Source organism: Erinaceus europaeus, chromosome 20, assembly GCF_950295315.1.
Source record: "Erinaceus europaeus chromosome 20, mEriEur2.1, whole genome shotgun sequence".
Classification (NCBI taxonomy): domain Eukaryota; kingdom Metazoa; phylum Chordata; class Mammalia; order Eulipotyphla; family Erinaceidae; genus Erinaceus; species Erinaceus europaeus.
Window position 1 is genome coordinate 10,221,186 of NC_080181.1, and position 17,418 is coordinate 10,238,603.

The 17,418-nt window shown below is 41.0% G+C and overlaps 1 protein-coding gene across 1 annotated transcript; it reads left to right on the forward strand.

The window, feature by feature from the left end:
• The first annotated feature begins 5,189 nt into the window (after positions 1-5,189).
• LOC103127977 (olfactory receptor 10N1-like) lies at positions 5,190-6,122 on the forward strand. The gene has a single exon (XM_016195120.1). It carries the CDS (start codon positions 5,190-5,192, stop codon positions 6,120-6,122), a length of 933 nt encoding a protein of 310 aa, XP_016050606.1.
• Positions 6,123-17,418: the final 11,296 nt, after the last annotated feature.

Genomic DNA, 17,418 nt, shown 5'->3' on the forward strand with positions numbered 1-17,418 from the left:
TGGCTTTTTCTGTAATTTCTCTCTGTCCTGTCAAATCAAAATAGTAGAAAACAGGAAAAAATGGCCACCAGGAGTAATGGATTCATAGTGCTAGCACCAAGCCTCTGGTGGCAATGAAAAAAAAAAAAGGAAGGAGAGAATCTTGCTGCCATTTAGGGTCAAGGACATATATAGGTCTCTGCAATGCATTTGTTGTGGCATATTCATTCTCCGGGGTTTACTTTTTGTTTTGTTTTCTGCAAAATAGGATGAATAGCATGACTTCCCTGGGTTATGTTTAAAAATGCCATGGATCTTAACAGGTGGGAGAGTAAATATACACACAGATAAATACACATGTTTTCTAGACATGTACCTAACTCGTGAGGTTATAAATACACACGTTTTCTAGACATGTACCTAACTCGTGAGGTGTTATAAATACACGTTTTCTAGACATGTACCTAACTCGTGAGGTTATAGTCTGACTGTAGAAAGAAAATGCTGCTAGTGCTTTTCTTGCCGTAACTTCTGTTAACTGAAGTGTTCGATGATAGACAGAAGGTGGAAGGGCCGGCTGCTCGTCGTCCTGTCCAGTCCGACTAAAGAGGTGAGAATGCTTGATAGAGAAGAACTGAGGCTATGAACATGCTTCTGGTGCTATAAACATGCAAGTGCATTCAATGGAACATCTCTGCTCCTGCCACAACATAACAGCGAGGCAGACTTGTTTAGTTATTACAGTATAAATTCATCTTTTAAAATTTATTATTATTTTTTTTTATTTATTTATTATTGGATAGAGACAGAGAGACATTGAGAGGGGAGGGGAGGTGGAGAAGGAGAGAGACAGAGAGACACCTGCAGCCCTGATTTACCACTCATGAAGCTTTCCCCCTGCAGGTGGGGACCAGGGGCTTGAGCCTGGGTCCTTGTGCACTGTAGTATATGCACTTAACCAGGTGTGCCACCTCCTGGCCCCATATAAATTCATCTTATTCATATTTGTTGTCACTGGGACTTTACTGCTCCAGGGGAGGGGGTGCCACAGCCTCTAAGCTTCCAGGCTGTGTTGCATGTAAGAGCAAGTGCACTATCCAGGGAAGATATCTTGCTGGCCCTTGTTTACTTATTTTTAAAAGTTAATAACAACACCTTGAGCGATTTTGCTCTTCCATGTAAATAAATTTAAAGACAAAAACCTGTATTTCTTTCTTTTAGTGAGGATTTCTTTTTTGGTCAAAGCCACTGACTAGACCTAGATATGGTGTCAGCAAGATAAGCTTAACAATCCAAACTCACACTGCAAGAAAATTTAAGTAGCAAATCAACAGAGTAATTAAACAAGAAGATTCTGACAGCGGCAAGCTTAACGAAAGCACAGTGTGTATGCACTAGAGACTGGGTGACCACAAATCTGTCCTGATAACTCGATGTTGCAAAACATTCTTTTTATTTATTATTGGATAGAGACAGAGAGGAGGAGAAGATAAAGAAGGAAAGAGACCACTTGCAGTGCTTTCTTGGGTCCTTGCGCACTGTAGTGTGTGCACTGAACCAGGTGCGCCATCACCAGGCCCCCTGCAAAGCATTCTTTAATACCAATTCTCAAGTCTAACCACATTTCTTGACAAAATGTAAAGTCACTTTGCAGCCTTCCTGAAAGCTAGGAGTGACCTGAGGATAAATTCTGCCTGGCAGGGTACTGACATGTGCCACAGTACCATACCCTGTCCAAGATAAAAGGTCTAGCCTGTCTTTCTCTGTCCCATTTCTTGCTCAAGGACTGAGGGAATAATGTTATGAACAATGTTATGAACACAATCTCTTTTAATTCTCATAACCACACATGAAATGCTATTGGAACTTCATTTTATAAAACTTCATTTTATAAATATCAAGCTGGAGAGAATCTTTCACCATCCCCAAAGCATGCATCTATAGAAGCAGACCTGCATGCTACATAAGAACCTCCCAGCTCCCAGGAGGGGACTCCTGCCATTACACTGATGGTCAGAGACAGGAACATTAACTGCTAAGTAGGTCAAGTCCACGGGATGTGTGGAGAACACAATGAATGGCGGGATGGCCAGGGAGATGTACAACCTTGGGAGCCTCCAGCTCATTGGAAGATGATCTTGATGACTGTCCCTTCACTCCCAAACTCTCCTGACAGCCAGAGTTTAATTGCTCCCTCTGCTCAGAGGACTCTTCTTCCCCGTGTCATGGGACATGCCATGGATTGAGTTCCAGAGAGACTTGACATCATTCAAAAATCCTACAAAAATAGGAGCTACTTTTCCATCTGCAAACTCTGAAGCAATCACTGTAGGTCTTAGAGCATGTATGTGACTCGGAAGGATAGTGGCCATCCGTGATCTACAAACAGGGCGCACAGGCCCCTCCACTGCACAAAGAGAAGAAAGGTGCGGTGGAAAGCCACACAACCTGACAGGAGGAACTGAAGATGAAAGGAGGGGAAACTATTGCTGTTCTCACTTGAGTCGGTCAGGACCCTCTTGACAGTGTAAGTGAACAGAGAATTCTCCCAGTCTTACTCAGTTTTCATGTTTTATCTTCGATCTACAGTGTTAGTAGCAAGGAAGGACAGAATCACAATTAAGTGTCTTTGTCTTATTTTACACAATCACTAGAGTCCTTTCTGACTCTCATTCTATCAAACAGCATGTAAAAATGTGTCCATTTCTTCATTGTTAATAATGATGATCACTAATCGTGATTAAGGAGATGATTCAAGTACCTGTCACATCCCAATCAGCACAAAATAATACAGTACTTAAGGGAAAGGTACGTCAGCCGAATGGCGGAAACAATACACTTTATAGGAACACAGGTAAGATATATACCACTGGTCTCATCTTCTCTAGGGAGAATACATGTACTTCTCATATGAGTCCTTCCATCTCCGAAAGTGGTGCATTGACCAAATGCCCGTTTCACCTTGTCTCTCCATGACCTCCCTCAGGCTTAAGACAGTGACAGTCATCTCCACCATGCATCAGGCTTCCAGATTCATCCTGTGGGCCTCTCTGTAAAAAACACTGTAATAGGCCTTAAGTCATGGTCCCCAAATCCCCATCACATTTTACCTTTGCTCATGTTACATAATTCAGAGGAAATGAGCAGGGGAGTGGGACTGGAGGCTGCTTTTATAATACTTCTACAGACTTGTGAACTATTTACCATTAATTCCACTGATGTTAATATGAAGTCAGTACATGATGTTTTTGCACTCCTAGGAGAAAGGACTTAAATAACAGTCGCTAGTGCTTGCACTATGACAGACACCACCTTCAGTGTCTCCTACACAACCTCCCTTAGAATGCAACACATTGCTTTAAGGATAACTAAGCTGAAGCACAGAGGCCTAGATTTAAAGCCAAATCGGTCTAGCACACGATGCATTTCTTTTCTTATCATTCTGCCATAGCAATTACTCTACTAGCCTTCTCTTCAGTGAGCCCCATGAAATCACTCTGAAGCCTACAAGGATGCCTGTTAAGAGACGACTTATTCAGACTGTGGGGCCACCCTGTGGCCACCTTCTCTACCACATTCAGCTAAGTACAGACTGACCTGGTTATACCCTGCTGAGTCCTCACTGGAACCATGCAGTAGTGTGGAAAAATAGTCTCTCTTCCAAAAGCAACAAATAATCCAATTCATTAAATGAAAATCTCTGTATAGACTATGCCATAACAAACCCACAGCAAGTAAGTCACTGCATGACTATCTTGTGATGTTATTCTAACTCTAATCATCAGATAAGTGAAGATGGTTTATCTAAATGTAGCAATTACGGTTGTACATGTACAAATGTTTTGTACTATTTCAAGGATGTTGTACACAAATTCCTTTCCTCACATTTTTATTTCTGTGCAGAAATTTGTACAAATCATGACTTTGGCCATTTCCTTCCCTTTGGGTCTGTGAGGGTTGTACATGTCCCTTGTGCACCTCACTACTGCCAGCCACCAACAGTTTCCCTCCAATAGCCGGCAGTTAGCAGCGACAAATACGGAGATGGGCAAGGCTCACCCTACCTCTCTCAGTGGGAATACTCTACACTGCAATGAGTATATAAACTCCTTTCACTAGACTCAGATCTCAAGATCAAGAGTTAAATCTTGCTTTGGGGATCTTTTTTTTTTTTTTTTTTTTTTTGCCTCCAGGGTTATTGCTGGAGCTCGGTGCTTATGCTACGAATCCACTGCTACTGGAGGCTATTTTCCCCTTTTGCTGCCCTTGCTGTTTATCATTGTTGTTGTTGGATAGAACAGAGAGAAATGGAGAGAGGAGAGGAAGACAGAGATAGGAAGAGAAAGATAGATACTTGCAGACCTGCTTCACCACTTGTGAAGCAACCCCTCTGCAGAGGGGGAGCCGGGGGCTTGAACCGGATCCTTATGCTGGTCCTTGCACTTTGTGCCATGTGCACTTAATCTACTGTTTTACTGCCTGGCCCCAGGAATCTAATTTTTATAAAAGGCTTAAAACAAGAAATCTTTGGGTGCTAAAATAATACATTAATGATTTGGAAATTTCAAATGTTAGGAAAAGATAAAATATTCCAGGTTTACATGTGTGTATATTTGATATATTTACAAACACCTACCATCTATATAGTACAACTTTCCTGCTTATCTTTAAACAGTTTAAAACTCCAAGGATACTATGCTAATATGTCACTATAACTGTCCATCAAGTAAACTTCAGCAACAATGAAAATGCTCACCAAGGAATATCCACATGCAGTGAGATTAATACAAATGCTAATGCTCACTGCATTATATCACTATCTGTTAACATCAGTGCTAGAGTTGCCCAGACTGATCTTTAATCAATATCCAGTTAATTCAATAATCAGCAATCTCAAAGGGAATCAAGAAGATGAGATTTGAAAGTGTGCAGTGGGCTATGGGTATTATTTAAATCATGCTCACTATTAAGACTTGTTTTTCTTTTTCCTTTCTATCCACATTCGTGAACAATCTGATGGCTCAAGATATGAAGGGAGAGATTTGCTTTACTAGATCAAAATTCTTTGGTACAATTCCTATCTTACTGCATCACTTGTAATTCATGAAAGACTGGTGAGGTGAATGTATTGGTACTGTATCTGTCACAGTCAGCCTCGACATTCATGTTTCCAAGTCTTCTGTTTCTCCCCAGACCGCGCCTCCAGGGCCATGAGGAACCACACAGAGCTGAGTGAGTTCATCCTGCTGGGAATTCCTCAGACTCAGGGGCTGGAGACCCTGCTCTGTGTCCTCTTCTCCTTCATTTACCTCTTCACCCTGATCGGCAACTTACTCATCCTGACTGCAGTTGTCTCTTCCTCTGCCCTTCACACTCCCATGTACTTCTTCCTGGGAATTTTATCTGTTTTTGATATGCTGTTCCCATCTGTGATCTGTCCGAAGATGCTGTCCTATCTGTCTGGCCAGAGCCATGCCATTTCTTACAAAGGATGTGCCACACAGCTCTTCTTCTACCACTTCCTGGGTTGTACTGAGAATTGTCTCTTGTGTGTGATGGCCTACGACCGTTTTGTGGCCATCTGTCACCCCCTGAGGTACACGCTCATCATGAGACCTGGAGTCTGTGTGGGTTTGGTGCTGGGAGCTTGCCTGCTGGGCTGTCTTCATGCCAGCATCCTGACGGCCTTCACTTTTCAGTTGAGTTACTGTGGCTCCAACCAGGTGGACTACTTCTTCTGTGACATTCCTGCTGTCCTCCCCCTGGCTTGTGATGACAGCTCCTTAGCACAGACCATGGGTTCCACTGATGTGGGCTTCTTGGCTATACTGTTTTGGTTTATTGTTTTTGTCTCCTACGTGCGCATTGGAGTTGCCATTTTGAGGATCCAGTCAGCTGAAGGCCGGAAGAAAGCTTTCTCCACCTGCAGTGCCCATCTTGCTGCTGTCCTCTGTGCCCTAGGGCCTGTCATCATCATCTACCTGCAGTCCACACCCAACCCCTTGCTTGATGCTGTGGTGCAGATATTAAATAACATTGTCTCACCCATGCTGAATGCATTAATCTATTCCTTAAGGAATAGGGATGTGAAAAATTCCCTGAAAAAAGTGTTCCATGAAGTAATACTTACTTCTCTGGAATAAAAGATGCATTTTTCATAGACTTTGAGATCTATTATCTCTTAATATCACACCCCTGCTTCATTCTAACTAGAGAAGCAATCAATAGAAACAGCGCTTCCTCCAAAGTATTATCTTTTGTTTGTCCGGTGCTTTCTATGTTTGTGTATCTTGAGAGCTTGTTTGGAGGTTCTAGCAGGGGAGCGCAGCTACTCATATACCCTCGACTGAAGACCGGTCCGTCTCTATTCAGGGAAGGCCGTCCTTTCCTACTGAGCTTCAGGAGGGACACACATGGAGCGATGAGGGAGGAAGGGGACACCCGCCTAGCCAGCCAGATCAGCCGAATCAACCCTGACGATCACTGGGGTGACAGATGTCGTAGCCAGATCGCCCTCACATCCATGTTTGTGTATCTTAATTGGGAAAAAAAAAAAAAAAGACCTAGTGAGGTCTCTCAGTGATAAAGTGACTATCTTGCCAAGACATGATGCAATGATGCTCTGGTTTTTCTCTATTTTTTTTTCTTTCTTCTCTTTAAATTTTAATGCCAAAATAAATAAATAAATAAATAATGCTCTTCTGTCCTTTGTGTTATATTGCACCAAAGCAAAGAACTCTAGGGAAGGAAAGAAAAGGGTGGGCTGAAGGGACATTGGGGTCTCGGTGTGTGACTGGGGAGCATTTCCCAGGTTCAATCAAGGGGGGTGAGAGCTTGTACCTTTTCTTGATATTCATTTATTTGATAGAGATTGAGAGAAATCAAGAGGAAAGGAGAAGATAGTGAGAGAGACAAACACCTGCAACACCGCTTCACCATTTGCAAAGTCCTCCCCCTACAGGTGGGAACTGGGGGCTTGAACCTGGCTCCTTAAGCACTGTAACATGTGCACTCAACCAGGTGCCCCCTCAGTTATGTCTTTTCAAAGAAAATAGTATGACCAGCCTTTTTCTAACCCTCACCCTGCTCTCTAGTGAGAATAAAGATAGAGTACTTGACATTTAGGACCAGGTGACTAGAACTAAAACTAGAAGCAGTGATAGATTAAAAGGATTCCCAAGCCCCTAAAAGCTTCCTAACAGAGATGTTTGCAAGGAAGAGCAACATATTCCTCTGGAATTTGTAGCAGTTATTTATGCTCTGTGCCATACAACCTTTATCCTACATAATGAGCCTAGTTATGGTCACAAGAGAATAAGATTTTAAGCAAGTTCTATTCTCTTTAACACAAAAGTCTGTATAAAATGAAGACAGCTGTCTACCAGAACAGTACCCAATTCATTTCAAAACCTACCAATATAGTAATGAATTTCATGAGAGAGAGAGAGAGAGAGAGGGACTAGAGCATCACTCTGCTATATTCAGTGCAGGTGTCTAAACCTGGGATCTCATGCATGCAAATCCTGCACTCTGCCACTAAGCTGCTTCCCTCTGTTTTTATCATCATGGAGTTCTCTATCAAGTCTGTTGTCTCTCTTGAGTTTCCATCACAATAATGTTAAAATTTATTATTCTTAAAGTTATTCCATGTGTTTTTGAGTTACCATAATAAATGACTACTGACTGAATACATAAAGTTGTATATAGTCTTGGGTTTTTTGGTTTTTTTTTTTTTTTTACTTCTATTAACTATATATAATGTAGAGTAAATTTTAAATGAGCAAATAAATGAAAGCTCAGTAATAAGGAGTAGCCTTTTCACTCTGACACAAATTTATTCTTCCCCATCCAATTTCACACAGATTACTAGCTAAGAGCATATATTAGGGACTTTATAAGCTAGATATCTATATGTATATATAAACTGTCACAGTCACCCTATGATATACAGATAAAACATCATTTTACAAACAATGGTTTTACAGATCAGACTGGAATACTGATATTCAAGAACAGGTGGCTAAAGAGAAACAAAAATGGGCTTGTTTGTTTGCCACCAGGGTTATTGCTGGGGCTTGATGCCTGCCTGACGAATCCACTGTTCCTGGCACTCATTATACATATTTTACAGAGAAAAACTGAGAGGAGGTAGAGAGGGAGAAAGATAGACACCTGCAGTCCTGCTTCACCAGTTGTGAAATATACCCCCCCTTGCATATGGGGACTGGGGCTTGAACCTGGGTCCTTGTGCTTGGTGGTAAGTGTGCCACTGCCTAGCCCCTACCAACATGTTCTTCACACCAGAAACGTCTGGCCCACTATTCATTATGTCACAGTATCTTCCACAACCACCAGAGTCCAAGGGAATAGGTAGAAACTGGGAAGTGATGGGCAACCAGGCCAAATCCCAAAAACCATAGAGACAGAAGTAGTGAGTCTAGAGGCTGTCTGCTCAGACATGACTGCAGGTGCCGCACAAGCTCTTAGACTCCTAATGACTTCAGTTGTTACCCTGCTGGCTCTGAACTCTGTTCTCTAAACTCTCTAGACACCAAGCATCTAATTGCTTCCTCTGCTCAGAGGGCTTCTGCTCCCTGTATCATGGGATATATGATAAACGAGGGTCCAGAGGGACTATGAGATCATCTTAAAGCCTCCACAGGTAGGAAATTTCCTGAGGTGATAAGGCAGCCATCAGATGTACAGAATCCCCGCCCCCTCTCTCTGCAATCTGGAGTGAAAGAAGACCTCAAAAGTTCCTCAAAGAGAGAACCCAAGTCCCAGTCATGGCACACAGGGCGGAGAGGTGCTGGGGACGGCGAGCCCCATGACAGTGTAGGAGAAAGAAAGCAAAGGAATAGAAAAAAATTTTTTTTCTGACTTGGTCCAGCCACGAGTCCCCAGGTGGTTTTGCCCGCCATTCAGTCTATTGCACAGCACACAAATACACTGGCTTATGCTTTTGTGGTGCCTTAATCATGATTTCAACATTTATCATATCCAAATACCACACAGTTACTTGCAGTTTAAAAAAAAAATAGTTGAGGGCCCATTTGGTGGCACACCAGGTTGAGTGTTCCTTTTACAATGTGCGCACACAGGGGTTCAAGCATCCAGTTGCCGGCTGCAGGTCAGTCCGCCCTCTCTCTGTCCCCCCTTCCAAATAAATAGTAAATAAAATATTTTTTAACTTTAGTTGAATATATCATTCCCTGAAAAGTAAAAGACTAAAACATTTCTCAGAGAATTTTCATGAGACCAGTAGAATATTTCTTCTTAAGCAATTCCAGTCCCTTATTTTTCCCCTTAAAGTGGAGTATTTCTCATTGTTTGGCCTCCTGTCCTATGTTGACCTCATTTTAGCTGCCTCTCCTCTGAGCTCCTTCAGGCTTAAGACGCAGACTCTCGTCTTCATGCAGGTAATTACTGAATACTTCTCAAATTCTTTAGCATAGGATTCTATGAATCAGGTATTTTAATGATAACTATGTATATAGCATTATGTATCTTAGAGAAATTCTTCAAGGTAAATTTTATCTCAGGTAAAGAAAGTATTACTAGCACATCTATAAAGACATCTGACATCTTAATTTTCAGGTAGCACAATTATAGTGGTGCACATCACAATATAATTTTGCACACAAACCCTGAACTTTTCTATTTCACCCCTATTGTGTTGCCCTAGTTATCATTAATATACCTTGAAAAAAAAATAAAAAAATAAAAAAATAAAAAATATATATATACCTTTGACACTCAGATGTGTCGGAGTTGGATATACTGGTTAAGGTTGAGGCTACTGCTGTGGGGAATGTTTCCTGCACTGTAAAAGATAACAAGCTTTATAAGGAGAGATTTTTAAGCTGCTAGTTCAGTGTCACATACCAACAACTGAACTTGATCTTGTATTTAGACCTCAAAACAAAGTTTTTTTAATAGCCATATTTTCTCTTTCTTAGAACAATGTCTGAAATTAAATTGTCTTTCTTTTGAAAGCTATAACCTGGGTGCAATTCTAACTCACTGTTTTGAAGAACCATTTTAGGTACTTTGTGCATATTTGATGCCCATGAGCCTGTCTATTTTTGGACTGAATGTTTAAGATTACAAAATAATATTTGGAGTTATAAGGAAAAACACCAAATCATTGGAGACAATTCTTTTTTATTTTATAGTACAGTTGTTAACACTTGGGTAACATCTCTCATCTTTCTATGATAGGTGTCCACAAAACACTCTCACCCCCAACTCTTTAGCATCACAAGACAAATATTAACAGCTAGCTGCCCACAACACACCCTAGTAGCAGTTTCATTTAGGTGATGTTGTCCTTCACGAGAGAAATTGTGCCCAGGTGCAAACAACTGTGCTATTAAACCATTAACCTCCCAATAAAAAAGTTGCATTTTGCAGACACCTATTACAAAAATGATAGGGAAATGAGAATTTATATGCAACTCTGTAAAGAATTAGCCCCCAGATAAATGAAATAGATGTCAAACTCATACACAGAATGTAAAATGCTAGTTGGAGGACCAGACCTGTGGAACTGATAAAATATAGTGTGAGGCTTTCAGTAATATGAAATTAGTAAATTCTGGAGAGCCCACAGTCAGCACTACACTGTACACACTTTACATTCTGACAGGATGATCGCATACTAAGTTTTCATCCTAAGATTCAACAAAAATAAAAATATGGAATGCACATTAGAGGTTTCATAACTGAAATCCTTTCTTTATGCTTAGGATTCATAAACTCAAATTGTTACCAAAAATCACCTCCAAACAACACAAAACTCCAGAATAATTGATATGTAATAATAATTGATAATTAATAATAATTGATATGTCACTGCTACTTTATATTCAGTCAAATTAACACTTCTGAGTAATAGAAGTTCAAACTAACAAATGTGTCCATTCCAAGGAACACTCACACAACCAGAGGCACACTCATCTGATTGCACAAGTTATCATGCAAAAAGGCTTGGATTCAAGCCCCTGCTCTCCACTTGTAGGGAGAAGCTTCACAAGCTGTGAAGTAGTGCTGCAGGTATCTCTCTCCATACTCTTATCAATTCTCTCTGTCCTCTCAAAATAAATAAATAGATGGCTGCCAGGAGCAGTGGGTTCATCATGCAGGCAGTGAGTCCCAGTGATAACCCTGGTGGCATTTTTTTAAAAAATGGTCCTATTGAAATGACAGCTCAGTCTGTCACAATCCATCTTCATATCACAGGGCATTGTTACCCCAGTGGACCAATGACAGAGATTTAGGGCCTCATATCTAGTTGTAGAGAACCTATAGATGCATGATGCATGATGAAAGTAGTCAGTAGGATGAGACTTGTTTTATGACATTACTGCTGTGCAATTTTCTTATAAACAATAATACTGCTATGTTCATCTGTTTGTTATCTTAAGATACCTAGTAGTTCACAATGTGACTTTCATCTTGTATCATTAGTTGTGAAGAATATGACATAACAAAATATGAAGACATACATTTTGTTTCATGAGTCCCTGAAACTTGTCTTTAGCAGAACTCTTATTTTTAATTATATTTTCTTTATGATTAAACAATGAATTATGATGAAGTTACTGGTTTACTTAATCCTCCAAAACTATCACTGGGGCTCAGTGCCTACAGAGTGACTCCATTGCTCCTGGTGGCCATTTTCTCCATTTTTATTGGATAGGACAGAGAGTAGTTGGGAGAGAGGTGGGGAGTTGGAGCTTGAACCCGGGTCCTTGTTATATGCACCACTGCCCAGCCCACTGGTTTATTTTATGTCACAAAGCAGCCTATGAACATTTCTGTTCCTCCATTTTCCCTGAATGCTTACTGTGTCTTGTGAATAAAGACAGTCATGGTTTTCACTCTTATGGAAATCTCTGCTGTATGTGTTGGTGTGACAGGGATCTATCCATAAATCGTCCTCTGTGTTTCTCAGCTACTGTAGCGTGTGGGCTCTTAGTCCTGCATTTAACATCAGTAAGGCTCATATTGGAATTTCTTGGATATAGCATGCCTTCTAGGACAGGTACTCCCAAAGCAGGAAAGTGAGGTTGTGTGTGGTCTCAGACTTTGCTAGTCAAGTGAGCAGGGAGCACAGAATCCTGCCATACCTCAAGTCACAGACTAAAGCTTAAATGGCTTCCTGCTGTCCTTTTCATCTCATTTCTTTTGTTGGACAGGGAAAGTTAGCTGGATGAATAAATACACCATCTTGCCATTCAAATAATGATATAATTGCATACTGACTAAGGTAAAAAGAACAACTTGAATAAAATAAATAATACAGCCTAATTGTGGGAGTCAGGTGCTAGCTCAGTGGGTTAAGCGTACATGGCGCGAAGCACAAGGACCAGCATGAGGACATCGGTTCAAGCCCCCGGCTCCCCACCTACAGGGGAGTCACTTCACAGGCAGTGAAGCAGGTCTGCTGGTGTCTGTCTTTCTCTCCCCCTCTCTGTCTTCCCCTCCTCTCTCCATTTCTCTCTGTCCTATCCAACAACAATGACATCAATAACAACAATAATAACTACAACAATGAAAAACAACAGGGCAGCAAAAGGGAAAATAAATATTAAAAAAGACAAGAAGGGCAACAAAAGGGAATAAGTAAATAAATAAATATAAAAAAAGAAAAAGTATAATACAGCCTAGTTATATATGTAGCCATACTTGAGTGAACAACAGATGTGGATGTCTATGATTAAATATTTTGTCGCACAGATGCAGAGAGCACAATGGTGTGTGCCAGAGCAGGGTTGGAGGTAACACTAACTGAAGGGCAGAAACATTCAGAATCCAAGATGAAAATATAATAGAGGCCGGAGCCAAGTGGTGGAGCACCTGGTTGAGTGCACATGTTACAGTGTGCAAGGACCTGGGTTCGAGCCCCCAGTCCCCACCTGCAGGGAGAAAGCTTCACAAGTGGTGAAGCAGGGCTGCAGGTGTCTCTCTCTGTCTTTCTTCCTCTCTGTCACCCCCTTCCCTCACGATTTCTGGCTGTCTCTATCCAAATAAATAAAGATATTTTTTTTAAAAGTGATGAAGATAACCTTTAAAAAAAATACTAGACTTTGACTGTGCCATACTGCACCCATAGGGAGCACTATATACACACTTAAAAGTTTGTTGAGAGGGTAGTTCTCACATAAGTCTTGTTACCAGAATAAAGTGAAATTAAAAATGTGAATGAGCAGAAATAAAATTGTAGAACTGAAGCACTTTGTTGTCACTCATTGTTTAAATTTCTACTGTGAGTCAAGAGACTATGTCCCAAATATACATCTACATATTAAGACTTAGATGTTAACCAATAAGTGATTTTAAATTCAAGATAATGTACAAATATTGTCACTTTCTTTTCTGTCAGATAGACTATGGCAAATAAGAAACCATCTAATTAAGCAATACATCCAACAAAATGATACTAATACAACCCAAATACCCCTGACATGGTATCACAATTCATCTTTCTCTTCAGAACAGTGACAAACTTTAATGGCTATTTAGGGCATTTGACCACATCTTTTTTTTAAGTTTATATATATATATATATATATATGATTTTTATTTATAAAAAGGAGACACTGACAAAAACCATAGGATAAGAGGGGTACAACTCCACACAATTCCCACTACCAGAACTCCCTATCCCATCCCATCCCCTGATAGCTTTCCTAGTCTTTAACCCTCTGGGAGTATGGACCCAAGGTCATTGTGGGATGCACAAGGTGGAAGGTCTGGCTTCTGTAATTGCTTCCCCGCTGAACATGGGCATTGACACGTCGATCCATACTCCCAGCTTGTCTTTCTCTTTTCCTGGTGGGGCTGGGCTCTGGGGAAGCAGGGCTCCAGGACACATTGGTGGGACCACATCTTTGATTAACATGCTCTGAGAAGGAATCAGAAGGATAAGGCTCTAGGTAAACCATTTTTAGGGCACTATTGTTTGAGGACATTAGTGAAATCATGTAAGACTGAATTTAGTTTTGTATCCTTAATTCTGAGGAGTATGACATAGCAAAATATAAAGACACGGATTTCACAGTTGCCATTTTGAGGTTCCACTCAGCTGAGGAAAGGAAGAAAGCTTTCTCCACCTGTAGTGCTCACCTCACTGCCATCCTCTGTGCCCTCAGGCCTGTCATCATCATCTACCTGCAGTTCACACACAAACCAATCCTTGATGCCATAGTGCAAATCTTCAGTAACATTGTCTCCCCCATGCTGAACCCCTTAATCTATTCTTTAAGGAACAAGGAAGTGAAAAAGTCCCTTGAGAGTGTTCCACAACTTCTCAGGAAAAAATTATGAGTTCTGTAATGGAATTTGGAAATGTATTTTGTGAAAACCTAGCTTCTCTTCCTAAGTAAATAAGCAGTTAATAGAAGCACTGAGCAGTGCTTTGCTTTAAAGAAATGCGCTGTTTGTGCCAGGGCAAGGGCTCCCTTGGGTCATGTGTTGCTTTTCCATGAGAGCAACACAGATGCACGTCTAGCTTCCCATACAGTGAAGGAAGCCGCAGCCTGTGGTGTCTTTCACTCTCGTCCTCTTGTAAGAAAAAGACAAGAAGAGAAGGAGGGGGAAGAAAAAGATATAATCTCCAAAGTGTGATAGCTGTATTGTTTAAGACATACTTTTATGTGAAATATTATCATTGATGACTTACTGCTGGGCTATTATTGGGTAGTGAATTCAAATAGCAGGTGGCAAATTTCTTTTACGGCCCATTTAAGCAAGCAGGAGTCATAAGAATTTCTGGCACAGAAGAAGCACCTCCGAGTCCACCTCTGTACTGAACCACACACTCTTTCATTGTTCTTAATCCATTTAGAAGGTTATGGTTAAGTGTATCTGTTTTATCTGTTTTGAAGTGATTTTCATCCAGAGCTATATTAGTTGCAATAGCCAGAAAGTGGATATATTTGAGTCACGGATGATAAATTAAGATACAAAATACAGTGTAGACTCAAGGCTTAAACACCTGGGGAAAGTCTAAGGTCATTAGATAAAGAGAGGACTACTTAAGTTGGAGAAGAGCAAGAGAGTGGTCCCCTTAATAATGGCCCTTTTGGCCAATATCACACCACCTTATCATCTGGGGCCCTAGTCAGGGAATCCTTGGACTCCCACACAAACATGATGGGCCTAGACCTCTAGTGGATCCCTCTCTCCATCACCACGAGTCACTTACATCAGGAATGTCATCATAAGCCCTCCTGTGGGCCCTCCCAGGACCTTGCCTTCACCATAGAGCAGCTGTGGTAGGGACTGCCCCAGTCTCTGAAGGGAGATTGGGGTATCCTGCCCTGCCACTTAAAGAAGACTGGTCCTGAAATGAGTGCAGCCTGCAATAGTTCCCAGATGTGACTATGAGCTGAAAGCTCGGAATAGGGACTCAGAGGTTATAGAGGCTCTGGTGCTAAACATATATATGTCCTGGGTCAGGTGGTAAATAGTAAATTGTACTCACAATTTCTTTTCAAGAATGGGAGCTATTCACTCCCCTAATCCAACTTTCTAGCCTTTTTTTCTACTCTGACACCATTTTGTCAGACAATATTTTTATCCAAATTCAGGCTTTCAAACTCAAGCAAAACTTATCATAATTGTACACCCCCAGGAACATGCCTAAAATGGACTTCCTAGCTTTCTTCTACCCTAAGATCCCTAATCTCATCTGCTTCACTCCTACTTTTTGGTTCCCATTCATTAGCCATTTTTGTCTCAACTTATGTCCTGCCACCTTCCAGATACCAAGCTGCAGATGCTACCATGATGCCATCCTGATTTCTCTGAGCAGATGACCTCACCAGCATGTCCCGGAACTAAACTCTTCAGAGCTCTGGCCCACTACAGATGGATAGAAACAGGCTGGGAGTATAGATTGACCTGCCAACGCCCATGTCCAGTGGAGTGGAGAAGCAATTACAGAAGCCAGAACTTCTACCTTCTGCTTCCCCAAAACAACCTTGATCCATGCTCCCAGTGGGGGAGAAGTGATAGCATGAAGAAGATAAGAGGGCTCTCTGTAAAAACTACTGTGCTTACTGTCAAATGTAAAACATTAATTCCCTAATAAATAAATTTTTAAAAAAGAAGGTAAGAGGGTTCTGAACTCCAACTCTGTCAGCATCCAGAGAGAAAGGAGGAACAGGAGAGGGACATATGGAGGTAGTAGTGTTGTCATGAATGGCTCAGAGGGGAAGAGAGGATTGGATCAGGACGAAAAATGGGGCAATTATGTATAAATGTACACAGATAGTTGTAGAGATGATGGCTGGCCCATGTGGTAGCTTGCAGTGGGGAGACTGAAGATTCAGAACCCTGATGGTGAGAATGAAGTGGATTTATACCCTGCTGACATGTAGTTTTGTAAATCAATATTAAATCACTAATAATTTTTTTAAGTACAGTGTAGTACACACTTGGAGTATGACTCAGTCCTGAAAAACCAAAGCAATTCTGACCAGTGCTACAACAGAGATGAACCTTGAGGAGATTATGTGGAGTGAAATGGCCAGTCCCTAAGAGACAAATACTTTTTTATTCCACTTAGATGTAGCACCTAGTATTATGAACTCATAGAAAAGGCAGAGTGGGTTTCCTGAGGGTGGAGGGATTATGGATAGTTTTAAAATGATGTAGAATTTCATTTCTGCAAGGTAAAAAATAGTCCTGAAGACAAGTTCACAGCAGTATTTCTGAATACACGTTAACACTACTGGGCACTTAAAAATAGTTAAATCATAAAATATGGGGCCAGATGGTGGTGCGCCCATCTGAGCACACACATTGCCATGCACCAGCAGACAGATGAAAAACTGTTTCAAGTCACTGATGATCTGAGGGATGCAAAGAAAACCAATAAAGAGATACACTGTACACCTGTGACAATTTGGACGGGCAGAAACATCAATTGTTATTGTTTCAGGATATGGAAAAAGAATCCTCCGACACCACTGGTGAGACTGTAAATTGATTCAACCCAATGGAAAACAGCTGGAGATTTCTCCGAACAGTAAAAATGGACATACCTTATCATTCAACAATTCCTTTCCTGGGTATATATCAAAAGAAAACAAATACACCTACCCAAAGAGATTTCTACACACTTACATTCATAGAAGCACAAATTTGTAATAGTCCAAACTTGGAAGCAACCCAGATGCCCAAAGACAGAGGAGGAGCCAAGAAAGTTGTGGTTTATATACCCAATGGGATATTGCTCAACTGTTTAAAATGATGAAGTCATCATCTTTTGGAGATGTCATCTCCATCGTGATGGAACTTGAAGGAATCATGTCAAGTGCGATTATGCCAAAAAAGAAGACAAATGACCTCGCTTATAGGTGGGATTTCGAAAACTAGGACAGAAAGGGAGAACACAGTGAAACTTTAGCTGGATGTGGTGAATTGCAG